The sequence below is a fragment of the Phacochoerus africanus genome, chromosome 7, assembly GCF_016906955.1.
Source record: "Phacochoerus africanus isolate WHEZ1 chromosome 7, ROS_Pafr_v1, whole genome shotgun sequence".
Classification (NCBI taxonomy): Eukaryota; Metazoa; Chordata; class Mammalia; order Artiodactyla; family Suidae; genus Phacochoerus; species Phacochoerus africanus.
In genome coordinates this window covers 9,195,039-9,212,290 of record NC_062550.1, presented here as the reverse complement: position 1 = coordinate 9,212,290, position 17,252 = coordinate 9,195,039, and the positions used below count along the sequence as shown (strand labels likewise).

The window sequence follows — 17,252 nt, the reverse complement described above, 5'->3', positions numbered from 1 at the left end:
GTCCCCACTCCTGGGGCCTGGCACTCCGTGGCTGCTGAATGACTATCTTTGAGCAGAACCATATTCTGTGAGGCTGAAAACATCTTTGGAGTGGCTCGGCCTGGCCACCAAGGGTGTCCTGGTGAGTGTCCACAGGGCCCCACCCAATTGTGCTCAGCCTGCGCACACGACTTAACGGGGAGCGGCGGGGCCGGGGCACAGGGTTCACTGTCTGGCCGGAAGCCCCTGGTTCCTGGGCCCCAGCATGGCCTGAGGACAACCTCGAGAGACTGCAGATCAAGGTCAGTTTTTGGTTATTTTAATTGTAAAAACCAAGACATTTATATAAATAAGACCGCTGTGTAAAATAGGATTCGCCCTTCTACTAAAACCCTTCTCCCCACACTCAGAAAGAGAATAGAAAACCCAGCAGAGATAAGAAGTACAAATCAGCATGCGGTCCCTGATGCTACGTAAGCGGCAGGCCAGGTTTCCCTGCGAAACGGCCTCGCGGCGAGTGCGCTCCTGGCCCAGGCGTCTCACCGGGGGTCAGCGACCCTTGGAGAAACTGCTCGGTCGCAGCTCCCACACCCTCAGCCCCTGGTTACCGACTGCACGGGTGGAGGCAAAGTGAAAGGTTCACGCGGCCTGGCGGCTGGGGAGGGATGGGGGACGGAGGGGCACAGGCGGCTGGGTCCTCGAGCCAGAGCCAGAGCCAGGGGCTGTCGGCCCGACGAGATGCAGTGGTTTGTTCAGCCTGGGTCAGGGTGGGCAAGGGGCTTCTGGGGGTCACCGCTTCTCCGGAGGACCAGAGAGATGCCCGAGAGGAGAGGCTTCCTCTCGAGGCCCCCGGCAGCAGTGCTGGGGGGAAGGCGGGGGCTCCGGGATGCAGGGGCGAGGCGCCGCCAAGCGAGGTGGGGCTGGCACATCCCCGAGAGGACAGTTCCACGTCCCGCCCCTCCCCTGCTGCCCCTCACACCCCGGGACTCGGCGGGAGATGGCTGCGAGCCTGGGGACAGAGATGTGGCCAAATTCGCACACGGGGCGGGGCTCAGGGATGGGGACGCGGGACGGACGAGAGAAGGGGCCCCGGCCTTCCTCTGGGAAGCCAGGACCTGCCCGGGGCTGCTCCCCATCCCCGAGGAGGGGCAGGAGGGGGGGGACGGTGTCAGGAGCACTTCCAGACGCACACGGCCAGGGTCCCCCCGAAGTACAGGTAGAGGAGGTTCTTCACCTCGTGCGTGATCTCAAAGCCGAAGCCTTCGCCGATCACCACGTGCCAGGAGGAGCCGAACTTCTTGTCCATGGTCTCCTTGATCATCTTGGCGGCGCTCTGGAAGGAGAGGAGGCTCGTGGGGGGGGGGGGGGGCACACGTCCCGCCCTCTCCGGGAAGCAGCGCGTGGGCAAGAGAAAGGCCAGCTGCCCCGTGACAGTGGTTCTGCCTGCGGATCCGCCAGAGGGTCTCCGCACAGGCCCCGAAACCCAGACGTCACCTCACCAGTCGCAAGACACCGCGAGGTGGGAGAGCAGGCGTCGGGCCTGAGACGGGCTGGAGGCTGCAGCTCTGCCCTCAGCGCAGGGCTGTTCTCAGCACAGAATGAACAAGCCACCTGAGAGCAGACGGGGTGACGGCTGTCCTGCGAGGTGGCAGCTTTGCCTTCGGGGAACAGAAGGCCTTTTCCCTGATGGGTCTGCTGGGCTCCTGGGAGAGAAGCTGGACCGCCTCCCTCAGCTGCGGCAATAGCCCACGCCTTCCTGTGCTCGCTCCTTCAAGAAGCTTCTTTCAGGAAGAGGTCTCAGGAGGGGCGGAGGCCCGGCCTCTGTGGGGTGACCCCGTGCCCAGGCACATGCTGTGTGTCCTGTGGGAGCCTCGTCCTCACCCGTGTCCTCGGCACCCAGCCCCTCCTAGACCAGGAGTCGGGATACCCCGGGGTCAGGACTGAGAAACGGTCTGTCCAAGGCTAATGAGCGAGGCAGGGCTGGAGACGGGGGCCGAGCTGGGGCCTGCCTGACCCAAAGCCTGGGTCCTCACTGGCCGGGTCTGCACTCCCCCCGCACCCCCCAGCTGCCTGACACGGACTCCTTGCTGATCACAGACGGATGAATGACATTCCTGGTTGATGCCTATTTGTCGGGTCGTGTCGCCAGCGCCTTGAACTGTGCCTGGCACAGGGGTGGTGCTTAACCTCTTTTCTGAATGGATGGACACATGAATGCGTGCTGGGCAGGCCTCTGTTCTCCACTGGACGGAGCGAGGGAGACGGCGCCCTAGTCAGCCGCCCACCTGAGCTGGGGAGGTGCGCGGGGCGCCCTGAAGAGCCCTCTGGGGCCATGTGTGCACGTCCGATCCGCACCTGGAGGCAGCACCACCCTCTCCCTCGCCAGCCCTGGCCTTGCCCACAGTCCGAATGCTTCCAAGGAAGGAAGGCTCTAGCCGGGTCCCAGGGGGCCTCTGGAGCTGGCTGTGGGGACTGGGGCCACTCGATTCACCCACAGGGGTCGCCAAAGACATGAGGGGCCTGCACTGGCGCCAATACCTCGTTGTTGTTGGAGAATTTCTCACAGGCCGTGACACACAGCTCCATGGTCTCCACTCGCATCTCCTCCGGCATGTCCGAGTGCTGGGGACAGGGCGGGACAGACAGAGCCTTAGCCCAGGACCCGGCCCTCCGGGCTGGCCGCTCTGGCCCAAGCGCAGGACATGGACCCCGGCAGCAGCCCTGGCACAGCCCCGGGCAGAGCTCAGAGATGACCCATCTCCTGACAGGACCAAACCGAGCCTCGTGGGCGCCAAGGCCGGGGGCCTCTCCAGCCTGGGCAGAAGGCTGGCCCAGGCAGGAGCAGGCCGGCCTGGGAAATGGTTTACCAGGCCTGGGAGCCTGAAGGGCGCAGTCACTGCGATGGCGGCTGCTTTCCCTCCTGCCTCTCGGGCTCCTTTCTCAGCCCACTTGGCCGGACGGTCCTCCCTCCACCCTGCCCTCTTCTCTGGTTCTCGGCTCCCTGGGGACCCCAGCCCGCTCGGGGGGTTGATACATCTACAGAAGATGTGGGGAGGGTGCCCACATGTGCATCCTTAGCTTTAACTTCTTTGGGGGGCTCTGGATTCCTATGTCCGGCGGCTTCCATGACAGGCTCAGGTGTCTGAAAGTGTAACTCTTGATTTTTCCCATAAACCTATTCCTCCGCCTTCCCTCTCCTGGTAATTGACACCATCTCTCTCCCTGCTCGGGACAAAACCAACCCTAGGCGTCGCCCTTGACCCCTTTCCCTCACTGCCAGCATCCAGGGTGCTGGTGATTTCCACGGCTCCACCTTCAAGATCTGCCCAGAATCCTACCAGGTCTCACCACCTCTGCTCGATGACCTGGACCCGGCCGCCCTCATCTCTCCGGGCTCTGGAATAGCATCCTCACTGGTCCGCCCACTTCCGCTCTGGTCCCTTCCAACAGCTGGAGTGCTCTTTTTGGAATCCCGGGCCCGATTATATTACTCCTCTGCTTAAAACTCTTTCCTGCTCCCCTCTGAACTCAGGGTAGAAGCCACGGTTCTCACTGTGGCCCGCCAGGCCTGTGAGGTCTGGCCCTTCGGTCACTGTGACACTCACGTCCCTCTCAGCACTCAGTTCCAGCCCCACAGCCTCCTCTCTGCTCCTCCCAAGTGCCGAGCTCGCTCCCGCCTCGGGCTTCCTGGGCCTGCTGCTCCCGCCACCTGGGGAACGTTCTCCCTCAGACCTTCGGAAGGCCTGCTCCCTAATTTTACTCAGGTATCTGATCAGAGAGAGCTTTCCAGAAGCCAACCTCTACTCTTTAGCCCCCTGCACCTGCTTTATTTGTCTTGACAGCACTCGGTACACAAAATGATGTTCTTTTTAAACCTGTCTTTCATGCGGGCCAGGCCTTTGTCCGGTTCTCTCCTATATCCACCGTGCCTAGAACAGTGCCCGGCATGTAGCAGGTGGCCTCAAATAATTGTCAAATGAATGAAGGAAGGAAGGAAGGAATCGCCGTTGACACCTTGGCCTCCAGCCCTGGCCAGCAGAGCCTGTCTTAACCTCCTCCCACTGCCATCCTGCAGGGGACGGGCTCCTTCTGCCTCTCTCAAAGGCTCTGCGGGCCCTGCTGGCCACCCTGCCTCCCTCCCCTGGGCCTTACCCTGACCAGAGGGAAGGTCTGTAGTCGTTTATAATCAGCCTCATCTTTCTTCCCTTCCGTCTCTCCCATGATCCTTCCACTGTGACCAGGGGGAGAGAGTGGGCCTTTCAGGAGGCGCTGGGACTGGTAATTAAGACACGCCCAGGAGATTCAGGAAGCAGGCCCTGCCAGCTTGGCGGGAGCAGAAAATGTCTTTCCCCAAGGGTTGCTGTAGAAAACAGGAAAAACCAGGAGAAACAAGTTGGCTTGAAAACCACACATCACAAATTAGAAATGTCTCAGTAACAATCTGACACCTCCCCGTCTCAACTCCTCCGCATCCTTTCCCAAATGGCCAGCGAATCTGCAGTCGGGAAGATGAGTCAACACGAGATGCTGGGACCCGGTTAAGAACAAACTGGTACGATGCCGCAAGCCCACACTGTCGTTATCAAGACAAATACTGACTGTGGGCCAGGCCGAGGGTGGAGCCTTGAGTGTGCAATGAACAAATGCAACTCGTCTGCACGCCCACTATGCACTCGGGCCTTACTTCCCAGCACACGTGGTTGGGAAGTTACATGTCAGGTCACGTTCAACAGACCTGGATTCCTGAGCAAGCGAGTGCCTCCTTCTCTAAGTCCTGGCTCTGGGGTTCTGTGCCTGCCTTGGCATGCCAGCCTGCCAGCCCTCCTTGTCCACTGGCTCTCAGGCCACCCTGTCCTGGCTGGTGGGCCCAGGAGTTGGGAGGCCTAGGCCTTAGTACTGGTCCTACTGCTCACCAGCTGTGTGTCTTGGGCCTCAGATTCCTCATCTGTAACATGAGGGCTGTTACGAGAATCAAATGAGACAAAAAAAGCAATTAACACAGTGCCAGGCACATGGGAGGCACTCAATACACTGCCCTTCCCTCCCTCTGGCTCCTGGGGCATACGCAGGAGGATATGACTTTAAAGTTATAAAGCCTAATATACATGCATAGATTTTTTTTGTCTTCCATATCTAGTTATAGAAAAACAGATGGGGCTTTTCCTAAAGAGACAGGCCTGGTTCCTAAATGACTCGGAGCAATGCTAGATATTCTGATGTTTCTCTTTATCCTACAATTCAATTTATCCTATAATTCAAAGAAATTTTTCTTTTTCTTTCCTTTTTTTTTTTTTTAATTTTGGCTGTGCTCGTGGCATGAAGAAGTTCCTGGGCCAGGGACTGAACCTGTGCCAGAGGAGCAACCTGAGCAACAGCAGTGACAACACTGGATCCTTAACCTGCTGAGCCACCAGGGAGCTCTTCAAAGAACTTTTTATCTCAAAAGTATGACTGATACAAATGAACACAAACCACCACGTCGTTAAAACCTTTTTAACCAACCATATTGGACAAATACAGCCAAATAATGTTATTCCAGCATTTCTCCTATTTCTAAACGAATTTACTTTCACTGCACAGCCATGGAGCCCTGAAGATGCCTAGCGTAGTAACTAACAGGTAGGTAATGATGGGGACATTTATTGGCTGTCCCGTGTGCCAGACACCGTTCTAGGTGCGCCACCAATGGTCCCACAGATTAGGTCCTGTATGAATGGAGGCATCGCTGCCCTGAAGGTCACTCAGCTACTGGCGCAGAGCTGGGGTCTGATCTGGGCCCAGTCTCCGGCATGGGTGCCCCCCCCACTCCTCACAAGGCCTCCCTACTGCAGTGACACGCAGGAGGGACCCACGCAGCTGACCGGGAGCGTGTGCATGACCCCCGGCGCGGCTCCCACCATCCCTGCAGTGAGACGTGTTTGATCTTCCCTTTCGGGCTCCTCTGGTCCAAGGCTAACGAGACCCTTATTTGGCCAAGACCTGAGCATTCTGGGCATGTTTCCCGGCTATGCTCTCAATTTTCTCCCACTCTCTGATGCTTCAGCCGCCCTGAGCGCTCCTCCGTGTGGCCAGCTCCCTCGGCGAGGCTGGACACCTGGCCCCGACTCCAGCATCCCACGGCACTGAGAGTCTCCGATTTCCCAGTGGACAGACAGCTCCTCTTACCTCATCAGTTCTGGGCATGTGTGCCACTCAGATATCATCGGGTTCTGTTTGCCTCTACACAAGGCTGGCAGATCACCACACACAATCTCATTGCACCTTCCGTTCCTGTTTCTTAGTTCACAAAACCCAGTGAATCGCTGTGTCTTTCCTCGTTCATGTTAAGGCCCTGTCCTCCTAGCCTTCTTTGGTAAAGGCCACTTTACTGCCTCCTCTTCCGCACCATCGAAACATCCCAGAAGGTGGGGGCCCCACTGATAATAAAAGGATAAGGGCTTTGAATGCCTCTGGAGATTTTCAAGTGGGAACAACTTAGGAGGCTGAAGCAGCTGCCTACCTTCAATTCGATTCCACTCATCCTCTGGGCTAAAACAGGCCAGCCTGGAAGGGGCCTCAGACACCGTCATGTACCCGCCTGCCCTCAGGGAGGTCAGGGTCTGCTTGGACTCTGCTTCAACATATGGATGAAACAAGACCTCAGAGGTATTACCAAAGCCTGTGTTTCAAGGACAAAGTGGGAAAAGCCACTAGGACTGTTTTTTGGAGGGGAGGGGGCATCAGCTTATAGAAAAGAGAAGGTACAGGGCCACAGGGCGGAGTATCTGGGCTGGAGTACAGCTCTATCACAGAAACCAATTCTGCCTTCCCCGCTGCTTTGCAGGCTTGGGCAAGTCATTTAACCTGAGCCTTGGTTTCCTCCTCTGTGAAATGGGATGATCCCCCCTTCTTCGCAGAGAGCTGTTGCGAGCACCAAGCATTTGCACGTGAGCCTTTTGAAATTTTAGAGCTCCCCGCACGCTGATCAGCAGCCTGCTCTTACAACCACGTCCTCAGCCAGGACCTCGTCAACCTCAGTCAACCACGTTTATTAAGGGTCACGAGTGCCAAGAGCTTTTCCTCCTCACTACACGTACTTCTGGGGATTCAGGAGGCGCGAGACTTGCAGAATAAAAAGGAACAGTCATAGATTATGGGTTTCCAAATGTGGAAAGGTGGGAGAATTTTTTATGATGCTGTATTGTTCTAGTACAGCCATAGTCATTCAGCCATGATTTAAAAACCCTACTGAAAATAGCAGAACTGGAGGTTTTAATAACCTTATCAATCTCCCATGCAAATGAACGTGTGCCTGACAGGTCCAGGCCAGGAAGAAGCCGCGTCAGGTCTAAAAGCGAGCCCTTTAATAATGCAAGTGTGTCCCCGGGCTGGGGCACTCACTTGACACAGCCTCGCCCGCCCGTGTCTGACGCTTGGCTTCTCCTAGGCAACAGGAGGCAGAGGCAGGGCTCTTTGTCTCATGGGCTTGTCCCTGGTTCTTTGTGGCACTGACCTCAGTCACCATTTATTATTTTGCTTCTGAAGCATTTGGGGAAAATCCAGAAGGGGGTTAGGAGATGTGGAAAGAATGAGGAAAAATAAATGAGTGCTGGGAAGTAAGGCCAAAATCTCTGCCCTCCCCACCCAACCCCCACGCCACTCAGCGCCTGGAACACGCGTGGCTCATGGACCGCGGCCACTGAGAGATGGGAGGACCGGCCCGGTGCCTTCTCGGTAAGACCATCTGGGTTTTCTCATCTACCATCTGGGCCCGCGCATAGACGCCGCGTCCCGGCAACCGGCAGGCCTGTTCCTGGCGCCCGGAGAAGGCAAAGCACAAGGTCCTTCGTCACATCCCAGCCACCTAAACATCCAAACACGGGCCACACTCGGCGACGCCCACGGGGGTCCCACTCTGCTGTGAGCGCTGCGGCAGGAGAGTCACACGGAAACCCCGTAAACACAGTCGGGCCGGGGGCAGTGGTGTGGTCACACTGGCTTTCACACGCACTGTCTCGCTTCGGCCCCGAACAGCCTGTGGGGGCAGCACCGCTCCCAGCTCTCAGACAGGGCCCTGGGGCGCAGAGAGGTGGGGTGCGGACCTACGTCTGCTCTTCAGCCTCCACCTCCTGTGCAAGTAGGAGACAAGACAACAGCACAACTAGCGCCTGTCCTCGGCAGCTCCCGGTCCAGCCCCCGTCCGGGGGCGCCTCCTGCTTCCCGCCATCCTGGGGACACACCCTCGGCCACCCTCCTGCCTTTTCCTGGCGCGCCAGCCCTCTGCCTCCCGGCAAAGAGCAAAGCTTGTGAGGCAAAGAGATGGGAACTGAAGGACTTGAGGGCATTCGTCTAAGGGGTCAGGGGTGACGTCAGGAACCAACGCGGAAGAGCCGGAATTCACAGTCAGTTTAAAATGAGGGGGGCGGCAGGACTGCCGTTTTAAAATTTTCTTAAGGAAGAGCATTAAGAAGTGTATCACCGGAGTTCCCACTGTGGCTCAGCAGTAATGAATCCAACTAGTATCCATGAGGATGCGGGTTCGATCCCTGGCCTTGCTCAGTGAGTTAAGGATCCGGTGTTGCCCTGAGCTGTGATGTAGGTCACAGACACAGCTTGGATCCAGCATTGCTGGGGCTGTGGTGTAGGCCGGCAGCTGCAGCTCTGATTTGACCCCTAGCCTGGAAACTTCCTCATGCAGTGTGTGCAGCCCTAAAAAGACAAAAAAAAGAAGTGTATCACCTACTATAAAAGAAAATCTTAATAGTAAGGAGGGGATGACTGCAGAACAAAGAATAGTCCTTCTCAAGGAAAGGGGGTTACCCTTCATGCACACAAAGGTTTTTTTTTTTTTTTTCCCCAACGTCACTCTTATTTGTTTCTCATTTCACTGAGGTCCAGGGAAAACTTCTGAAGTGCCTGAAACCACGGGGAGGGAGGGAGAGAAAACGGGAGGGAGCGAGCGAGAGAGAGGGAGAAGGAGGGGGCCCTCAAGACATCTTTGTGTATGAGATGATGTAATAAACAACACTGACTCGTGGTACAGCCAAATCTGGATGAAATCCAAACATTTTTGTCAAGATGCAAAGGACAACAAAAAGCCATAACGACCGCAGCCATCAGCTCCGCAGGGGAACCGATGCTTACTACAGACAGCGGACCCCTCGGTCTCCCACCTACCCCTTCCCAGCCCCCACCCCTTCCCACTCAAGAGAACAGATTTGAACGTAAAGGACCAAGAATGACGCCATCACAGAAATAAACTGGAGTTAGCACTGATCCATTTTTAAACAGATCATTCACAATATCGTTAATTGCTGCTGACATCTCACGAGCAGTCACGACTCAGCAGTGAGTCCAGCCAGGCACCTGCGGCTGAAGGACTGGCTGTGTTCTCCTGGAGATGCCCCAGGGCACCAAGTCCAATGTCTGGCACATGGCAGAAGCCCAACAAATATCTAAATTGTAATTAAACTGTTTTTCATTTGCTCTCTGGGAAAGGAGGGAACCCAGCACATCCATTCAATCTTTATGGAGCAGTGACCCTGAGCAAGGCAGCAGGAGGGCTCTTCTACATAGAGGGTCTCGTTACGCCCCCTCCCCCCAGGAACTCTGTCAGATGCGCACTTCTGTCCTGAGGGCCACTCAGGCTGAGAAAAGCAGAGAGACTCTCAACCCGGCTGATACATGGAGGAGCTAGGATTCAATCAGTTATATGTGACTTCAGGATTATGCTTTTTCAACTACTCTGCTCCAAGCAAGAGACCATCTCTGCTTCCAAGGAGTGTACAGTCTGATATGAGAGGTCAACACATACACAAGGAACTATGGCTCATGGCAGAAAGCAGTAAGAGCACAAGACAGACAGGGACAGAGGAGTGTTCTGGAAGGGGCAGGGGAAAGGACACCCAGAAAAACCTGGTGGCAGGGGCAGCATCTGAGTCAGACCTTAAAAGGTGAGTGGGAACCCTGACAGATGGGCAAGGCGAGCAAGACCTTCCTGGCAGAGAGATGGGCGCACACGGTAAGGTCGAAGCAGAAAGCTCACAGCTCCTTCTGGGAAAGTCCAACAGTTCAATTTGGCTAGAAGATAGAACTTGGGGAAGAAGAGAGAAAGTAGGCTGGGGTCGGGTTGTGGACATGCAGAAGGGCCCGGAGTCCAGGGTTAAGAAGTATGGATATTTTGGAATTCCCTAGTGGCTCAGCACATTGATCACTGGATCCTTAGCACGTTGTTAAGGATCCAGTGTTGTCAGTGCTATGGCTTGGGTCCCACCTGTGGCACAGGTTCGATCCCGGGCATGGGAACTTCCACATAACGAAGGCACATTAAAAAAAAAAAAAAAAAAATTTGCAGGGTTTCAGAGTTCCCTTGTGGCACAGCAGGTTAAGGATCCAGCATTGTCACTACAGCGGTTCAATCCCTAGTCCAGAAACTTCCACCTGCTGTGGGTGCAGCACCCCTCCCCCACACACAAAAAAAGTGTGGATATTTTCAGTGGAGGGAGCACACTGGAGGTTTCTTGAGGGCTGGTGACATTTTCAGACAATAATCCTGGTGGGCTGGGTTAACAGGAGGAGAGACAGGAGGTAGGAACACCAGTCAGGAAGCTACAGCAATGGCCCAGGTGACAGGCATTAAAAACTTACACCAGGGAGTTCCTGTTGTGGCACAGTGGAAACAAATCTGACTAGGAACCATGAGGTTGCGGGTTGGATCCCTGGCCTTGCTCAGTGAGTTAAGGATCCAGCTTTGCCATGAGCTGTGGTGTAGGTCAAAGATGCGGCTCGGATCTGGCACTGCTATGGCTGTGGCAGAGGCTGGCAGTTGTAGCTCCAATTCAACCCCTAGCCTGGGAACCTCCATGTGCCACGGATGCGGCCCTAGAAAAGACAAAAACAAAAACAAAACAAAAAAAACCAAAACTTAAACCAGGAGGTTGGCTTCAGACATGGAGAAAATGTGAGATCCTCGCAGAGGCGGAACGGAAGACTTGACAGTGCCTAAGAGGGACGGGCATGGCAGGGTGATGGATCTCAGGAGATGGAGATGCTACTGAGACAGGGGAAGTCAGGATGGAGAGATGGACAGATAGAGATGCGGGCCAGTTTGATTTTTAAATTATTGAGTTCAAGCAGTTTTTGAGACATACAAATGGAGGTGTCTCATCAGGAGCAGGGGACCACGGAATCACAGATTATCAAGGGCAGGAGGGAAGCCATCAAGCCCAACCACATCAAAACATCAATCTCTACTCCAACTCCGACCCCCAAAGTATCCCTAACCACGGAAGCCCTGCAGAAGAGCTGGAGATGTAGATTTGAGAGTGAAATGAAGAAATGACAGCTGACACTAAGGGAGTTGGGGACACTTTTGAGAAGGGGAAAATGGGCGGGAGCAAGAGACTAAAGAAGGAAGTTCGTATTATCCTCAGAATCTCCCGAGAAGATGTGCTGCAGTACCCTAATTCTAAATACACTCAGACCGGAGTCCGAGAAGATTAGGCAACTTACTAGGGTCCTGTAATTGGGAATCCAAATTAGGTTTGCCCAGTCCTTTTCATTCCTCGGAGGAAGCCTATAGTTGGGTCAAAGAAGCCTTAGGGATCATTCAACCTAACTTCTCGTTTACTGATAGGGAAACTGAGGCCAAAAAGGCAAATGACCAGCCTCAAGTCGTCAACTGTTGAAGTTAGGCGATCAGAGGAGAAGCAATGGCAGCCACTGGACCAGCCGCGGGAGGAAGGGGATACTCCATGAAAGATGGGGGATCGAAGTGCAGGGGGAAGTGGGGTTAGGGAGGACGAGGGAACGTGAAGCCGGAGGGGGGCCTCGGGTGGGTGGGGAGGAGCGGCCTGTAGAGTCGCGGCGGCGAATCAGTCCCGACAGAGCTCGAAGGTCCCCGAAGTGGTAGTAGGAGGGGAATGGGGGTTGGGAGAACCTGGAACTGGGGACCAACAGGCAGGACACTGAGGTGGGGCCTCTGAGGTGAGCGAGGCTCCGCCCGTCCCGCAATGCCTCCCGGCCCCTCTTGGGTACGGCCCTCCCACCCGGCTGCCCGCCGCGCCCCGAGGCCTCACCTGCTCCCGCGGGGGCCAGAGCCAGGGCCTCAGCGAGCGCACCCCCGCCAGGGTTGTCAAGGAGCAAAACAAGAGTGTCTTAGCAACAGCAAGGAAGTTCTGCCCCTTCACCGGACGTTGACGGGAATTTCACTTCTTATTGGTGAACAGAAATGTCAATCAACACTGAAGGGCCCCACAACGTAGAGATTTGTGAGGAAACGGGCGTGGCTTAGGGGTGAGGAGGCGGGGCTTCGCTTATAGTTGTCTTAAGTGGGCCTGAGGAGCCGGCCACACGCAGAAGTTCTCATTTTAGAGAAACTTGGAAGAGTGGTGTTTCTTTTAGTCATTCACATAATTGTACTTGAGATAACCAATGCAATTTCTTGGTGTCGTGACACTAAGAAACCACTTTAGTAGGGTCTCAAAAGCCTAATAAGTAGCGTTTATGTAAGGCTACGAGTGTCTCACCTGGTTCTCACCATAATTCTTTTAGGTAATAGTATTCATAACCACATCCACCTGAACTAATATTCCGAGAGGTTAAGTAACTTGTGAAAGGAAAGCATCAAGTTTAAGTTTCTGAAGAAGGAGCCTAGGGGCTCTTTGCACTGTAGTGCACCTTCATAAGGTTGCCGAGTCCTAGGCCATAGGAGACATTGTACCATCCGACTTAAAGACGCAGTTGTCCATATTTCATTAATCTGAAAATCTCAGTACCAGGGAGAAGGGAGAGGAGGGAAGGGAGAAGAACCCGAAGATTCAATTATTTGGTGGAGCAAAGGGTCAGTGGGCTACTCCATATTGTACTTTTATCATGATGGGTACTTTTTTTTTTTGCTTTTTAGGGCTGCACCCAAGGTATATGGAGATTACCAGGCTAGAGGTCCAATCGGAGCTACAGCTGCCGGTCAGAGCCACAGCCAAGGCAACACAGGATCCTTAACCCACTGATTAAGGCCAGGGATCAAACCAGAAACCTCTTAGTTACTAGTCAGATTCGTTTCTGCTGTGCCTCAATGGGAACTCCATGATGGGTTGGATGAAACCCCATTTCACATTCACTGGCATCTGCTGGGAACTCAGCCATGGCCAGGTGTGGTGATTCAGAGAGGTCCCAGAGAAGGAACAGCCCAGTGTGGGCAATGCCAGGTCAACAAATAGATACAGAGTAATTCATTCTACCTGTGCTCTGGTAGAAGTGTGGGCAAGGTGTTGGTTCTCTCCAGAGGAGGTGGTGCTTGAGTTGGCTGGGTCTAAGATGTCCAGTAGGCCAGTGAGGGTGGGCGAGCACAGATAACTGGGAGACTGCTGGTGGTTCCATGAGGCCTGGGTGGAGGATGAATGTGGTGAGAGTGGGAGGTGATGGCGAAGATGGTGGAGGTGAAGATGCAAAGCAAAGTAGGGTTTCGAATGCCAGGTGCAGAGAGATGAGGTCAAAGTTGGGGAAAGTAGCTGTTGGAGGTTTTCAAGTAGGGCAAGAAACATGGACAGATTGGGTTATGGAAGGATCACTGGGGTGGAGAAGACGGTAGACTGGATGTGGAATGGGTGGCTGAAGGCAGGCACTGCAGGTTTGGTTTTGAGGCTTTGGAGATTGAGGTGTGCCAGGCCCTTGCTGATTCCCCACCTGCCTTCCTGAGGGTCCACGGGACATCTGACTCAGCCTCCCCATCCTCTTTGCCAAGTTTCTCCAGGAGATGGAAGGTGGCCTTTGAGGGGGATGAAGCTCTTGCTTCCGCCTCTCATCCAAACTTCTCCCAAAAGGGGTCCACATTTGCTGTCTTCTCTTTCTCACCTCCCATTCATTCCTCAGCCCACAGCAATCTGGTTCCACTCCCACAACACCACTGAAATTCCCTCTTCCATGGTTACCAGTGACCTCCTGAAGAGCAGAATACAATAGATCCTTCTATTCTTTATCTATTGCGCCCATCCCCCCTGCGGGCATAAATCTGTGTCCTACACCCATCTTCAGGAAATTCTCCACCCCAGAGGTAGTGTCTCCAGAACTTTTTACAAGGTAGGTTCTAGGGCCCCCCAGCTTCAGAAGAGTGAGGGGCAGTAATCTGTATTTTTTACCAGCACCCCTGGTACACACTCACAGTTGAGAATCACTGCTTTGTCCTAACATTTCATTCTCCTCATCTCAAACCCCTCTTCCTTTTGTGCTCTCCTCCCTTTGATCTGTGTGCCCACCTTGACCCTCTTTTCTTCTTATCAATGGTCCCAGATTCCTTCCTCCACTAGTCACCTTCCCATCAGCAAGAGTTTCCCTTGGTCACACTCCCCTAGAATATTTACTGCAATTGACAGCTGGGTATATATTTTGGAAAACCTCTCTGGTAATTCCAAACACTCTCCCAGGAAGCTGTGATGACACCCCACACATATCTTGGTGAGAATTGCTGCCTTAAGGATTGTCCTTTGGGGATCTCATCCAGTCCCATGGTTCCACCGTCAATGTCCTTGTAGACAATGGTGCCTGCGTTTCTCTCTCACTAGAACTGCAGGCCTAAATATCCAACGGCCTCCCGGCCATCTCCACCAGAGTGTCCCTCCAAACTCAGTGTGTCCCAAACTGAATTGACCATCTTCCTCGCACCTGCTCTCCTGCACTCCCCATCTCAGTGAATGGCACCAGCCACAGTTGCCTCCATCAGAAATCAGGGCATCTTGTTCTTCCCCCTCCCACCTCCAACACTCACCTCAAGTCAGTCACAACCCTGCTGCTTCTGACTCTTATGTTCCGGCCACCTTCATGGCACTCCTCACGCACACAGCACCACGATTCCACCTGTATTATTGCAACAACTTCCTAATAGAACTGGGCGGCTGCAGTCATGCCCTTCTCTAACCCACCCTCCAAACCATAGTCAACATACTTCTAAAACCCAGGTTCTACCAATCCTCTCATCAACAGCTCCTCCCCTCCCTTCACAGTTCCCCCTCATCTACCAAGTGACATTCAGATGCCCCAGTCTGGCATTCAAGGATCTCCCCCATGGAGTGGCCCATGGGCGGCTCCATCTCCTTCTCACCTCTCCTTCCCCTGGGCTTTCTCTCCCAGCCCTTCCAACTCTAATGGCTCTTCACATGCTCCATGCTGCTTCTACCCTCCCTGCATTGGCTCATGCATCCTCTCTGCCCACATTCTCCTGCTGCCCTTCCCTCCTTTTGGCTACAGGAACCCATACACTCTTGGTCTTAGCTTGCACACGTTGGGATTCTGTCACTTGCAACCAGAAAAGTCCTTTGTACTCTCATCTTACCTGGTGCATATTCCTGTCACTGCTTCTCTTCACTCTTTTGTCCCTGAGTTTAACTCTCCATCTACCCCTGTGAGCTCCTTGAGAGCAAGGACCTTGTTTTTTCATCCCTATATCCCTGCGTTCCACACCGGATCTAGCAGAGTGTAGGTGCTTAGTAAATGGTTTATGAATTAATGTATGAGTAAATGAATGCGGTGGCTGGGATGCTTCTTCAGAGTCAGCTCAGGTTGATCACCACCATGCAGCCTATGATCCACTGACACCCTTGCACCCACTGTTTCTGCTGTTTCAAATGGTTAATGATGGACCCTCCAGAATCAGTTAGCAATTGGGTCAGTTGCAACTAATAGACATTAGAAAAATCATGATTTTTTTTTTTTATGGCCACACCCGGGCCATATGGAAATTCCTGGGCCAGGTATTGAATCCCAGCTGAAGCTGCAATGTATGCGGAAACTGTGGCAAAACTGGATTCTTTAACCCACTGTGCCAGACCAGGGATAGAACTTGCACCTTCACAGCGACCTGAGTTGCAGAAGTTGGATTTTTTTTAATTTTTTTTTTTTTTGTCCTTTTAGGGCCACACTCACTGTATATGGAGGTTCCCTGGCTAGGGGTCAAGTCAGAGCTGCTGGCCTACACCACAGCCATACCCACGCCAGATAGAAACCACATCTGCGACCTACACCGCACCTTATGGCAATGCTGCATCCTTAACCCACTGAGCAAGGCCAGGGATCAAACCCTCATCCTCATGGATACTAGTTGGGTTCATTACCGCTGAGCCACAATGGGAACTCCTACAGTCGGATTCTTAATCCACTGCGCCAAGGCAAGAACTCCGGAAAACCAGTGATTTTCAACAACATAAATTTTAAACAATTCTGGAGTGAGAAGTCTGAAATGTGTCTCAGGGGCCTAAAATCAAAGTGTCCCCAGGGCTGCATTCTTCCCTGCGGCGCCAAAGAAGACTATTGCCTCCCCTTTTCCAGCTTTGGAGACCTCTTACCTTCTGACACCAACCCTTCAGCCTCTTTCATATTTAGGACTCTTGTGATTACATGGGGCCCAACCAGATACTCCTAGTTAATCCCTTTATCTCATGGTCATCTGATTAGCAAATTTAATTCCATCTGCAACCTTATTTCCCTTTGTCAGGTGACAACATATTAACAAGTCCTGGGGATCAGGATGTAGACATCTTTGGGGGGGGACATTATTTTACTTTCTATAGTCAGTATGGATAAACTTCTCACATATAATTGAACAGAATGTCTATTCAGTAGTTGCTCTGTTAGGTCAATGTGTTTCAGCATTTTGTTCAGATGTTCTGTACTCATACGGAATTTTTTCTTCCGCTAGCCCTGTACATTATCGAGATAGATAAAATATCCCATTATAATTACGGATTTGTCAACTTTTCTTTTTGTTTCTAACAATTTTTACTTTTTGCATCACGAAGCTCTTAATATGTGCATACAAATTTATAATTGTTATATCTTCTTAACGGATTGACTCTTCAGCATCAAGAAACATGCCTTTTATCTCTAGCAGTGCTTCTTGTCTTAAAGTCTACTTTGAATTAAGTATGGCACCTTCCTTCCTTCTTTCCTCCCTCCCTCTTTCTTTCCTTCCTTCTATCCTCATGGATACTAGTTGGACTCATTTCTGCTGCGCCACAACGGAAACTCCACTTGCATGCAATTTTATCATATGTGGAGGTCCATTGGCCTTGAAATTCTTTCCTTTCTTGATTTTTGGTCATTCAGTTTTGTCTTTGGACGTGCCTGATAATTTCTTATTGAATGCCAACCCTTGTGTAACAAAAAATATGTGTGTTTGGATGATGTTATCTTTCTCCAGGGAGAATTTACTTGCTGGAAAGGGAGAAATGCCCCTTGGAGATCCCTGGCCATGAGTTTAAAATGAGAGTCAACATGCATCAGAACTCTGTGCTTTTCTGCAT

At 53.1% G+C, this 17,252-nt stretch overlaps 1 protein-coding gene across 1 annotated transcript; it reads right to left on the bottom strand.

The window, feature by feature from the left end:
* Positions 1–282: 282 nt before the first annotated feature.
* DNAL4 (dynein axonemal light chain 4) lies at positions 283–12,133 on the bottom strand. Its single transcript, XM_047786228.1, has 4 exons — positions 12,036–12,133; positions 4,132–4,339; positions 2,518–2,601; positions 283–1,312 (listed from the first exon to the last, which is right to left on the bottom strand). The coding sequence occupies exons 2-4, from the start codon at positions 4,198–4,200 to the stop codon at positions 1,148–1,150; spliced, it is 318 nt and encodes a 105-aa protein (XP_047642184.1). The 5' UTR covers positions 4,201–4,339; positions 12,036–12,133; the 3' UTR covers positions 283–1,147.
* Between the last annotated feature and the right edge of the window lie 5,119 nt (positions 12,134–17,252).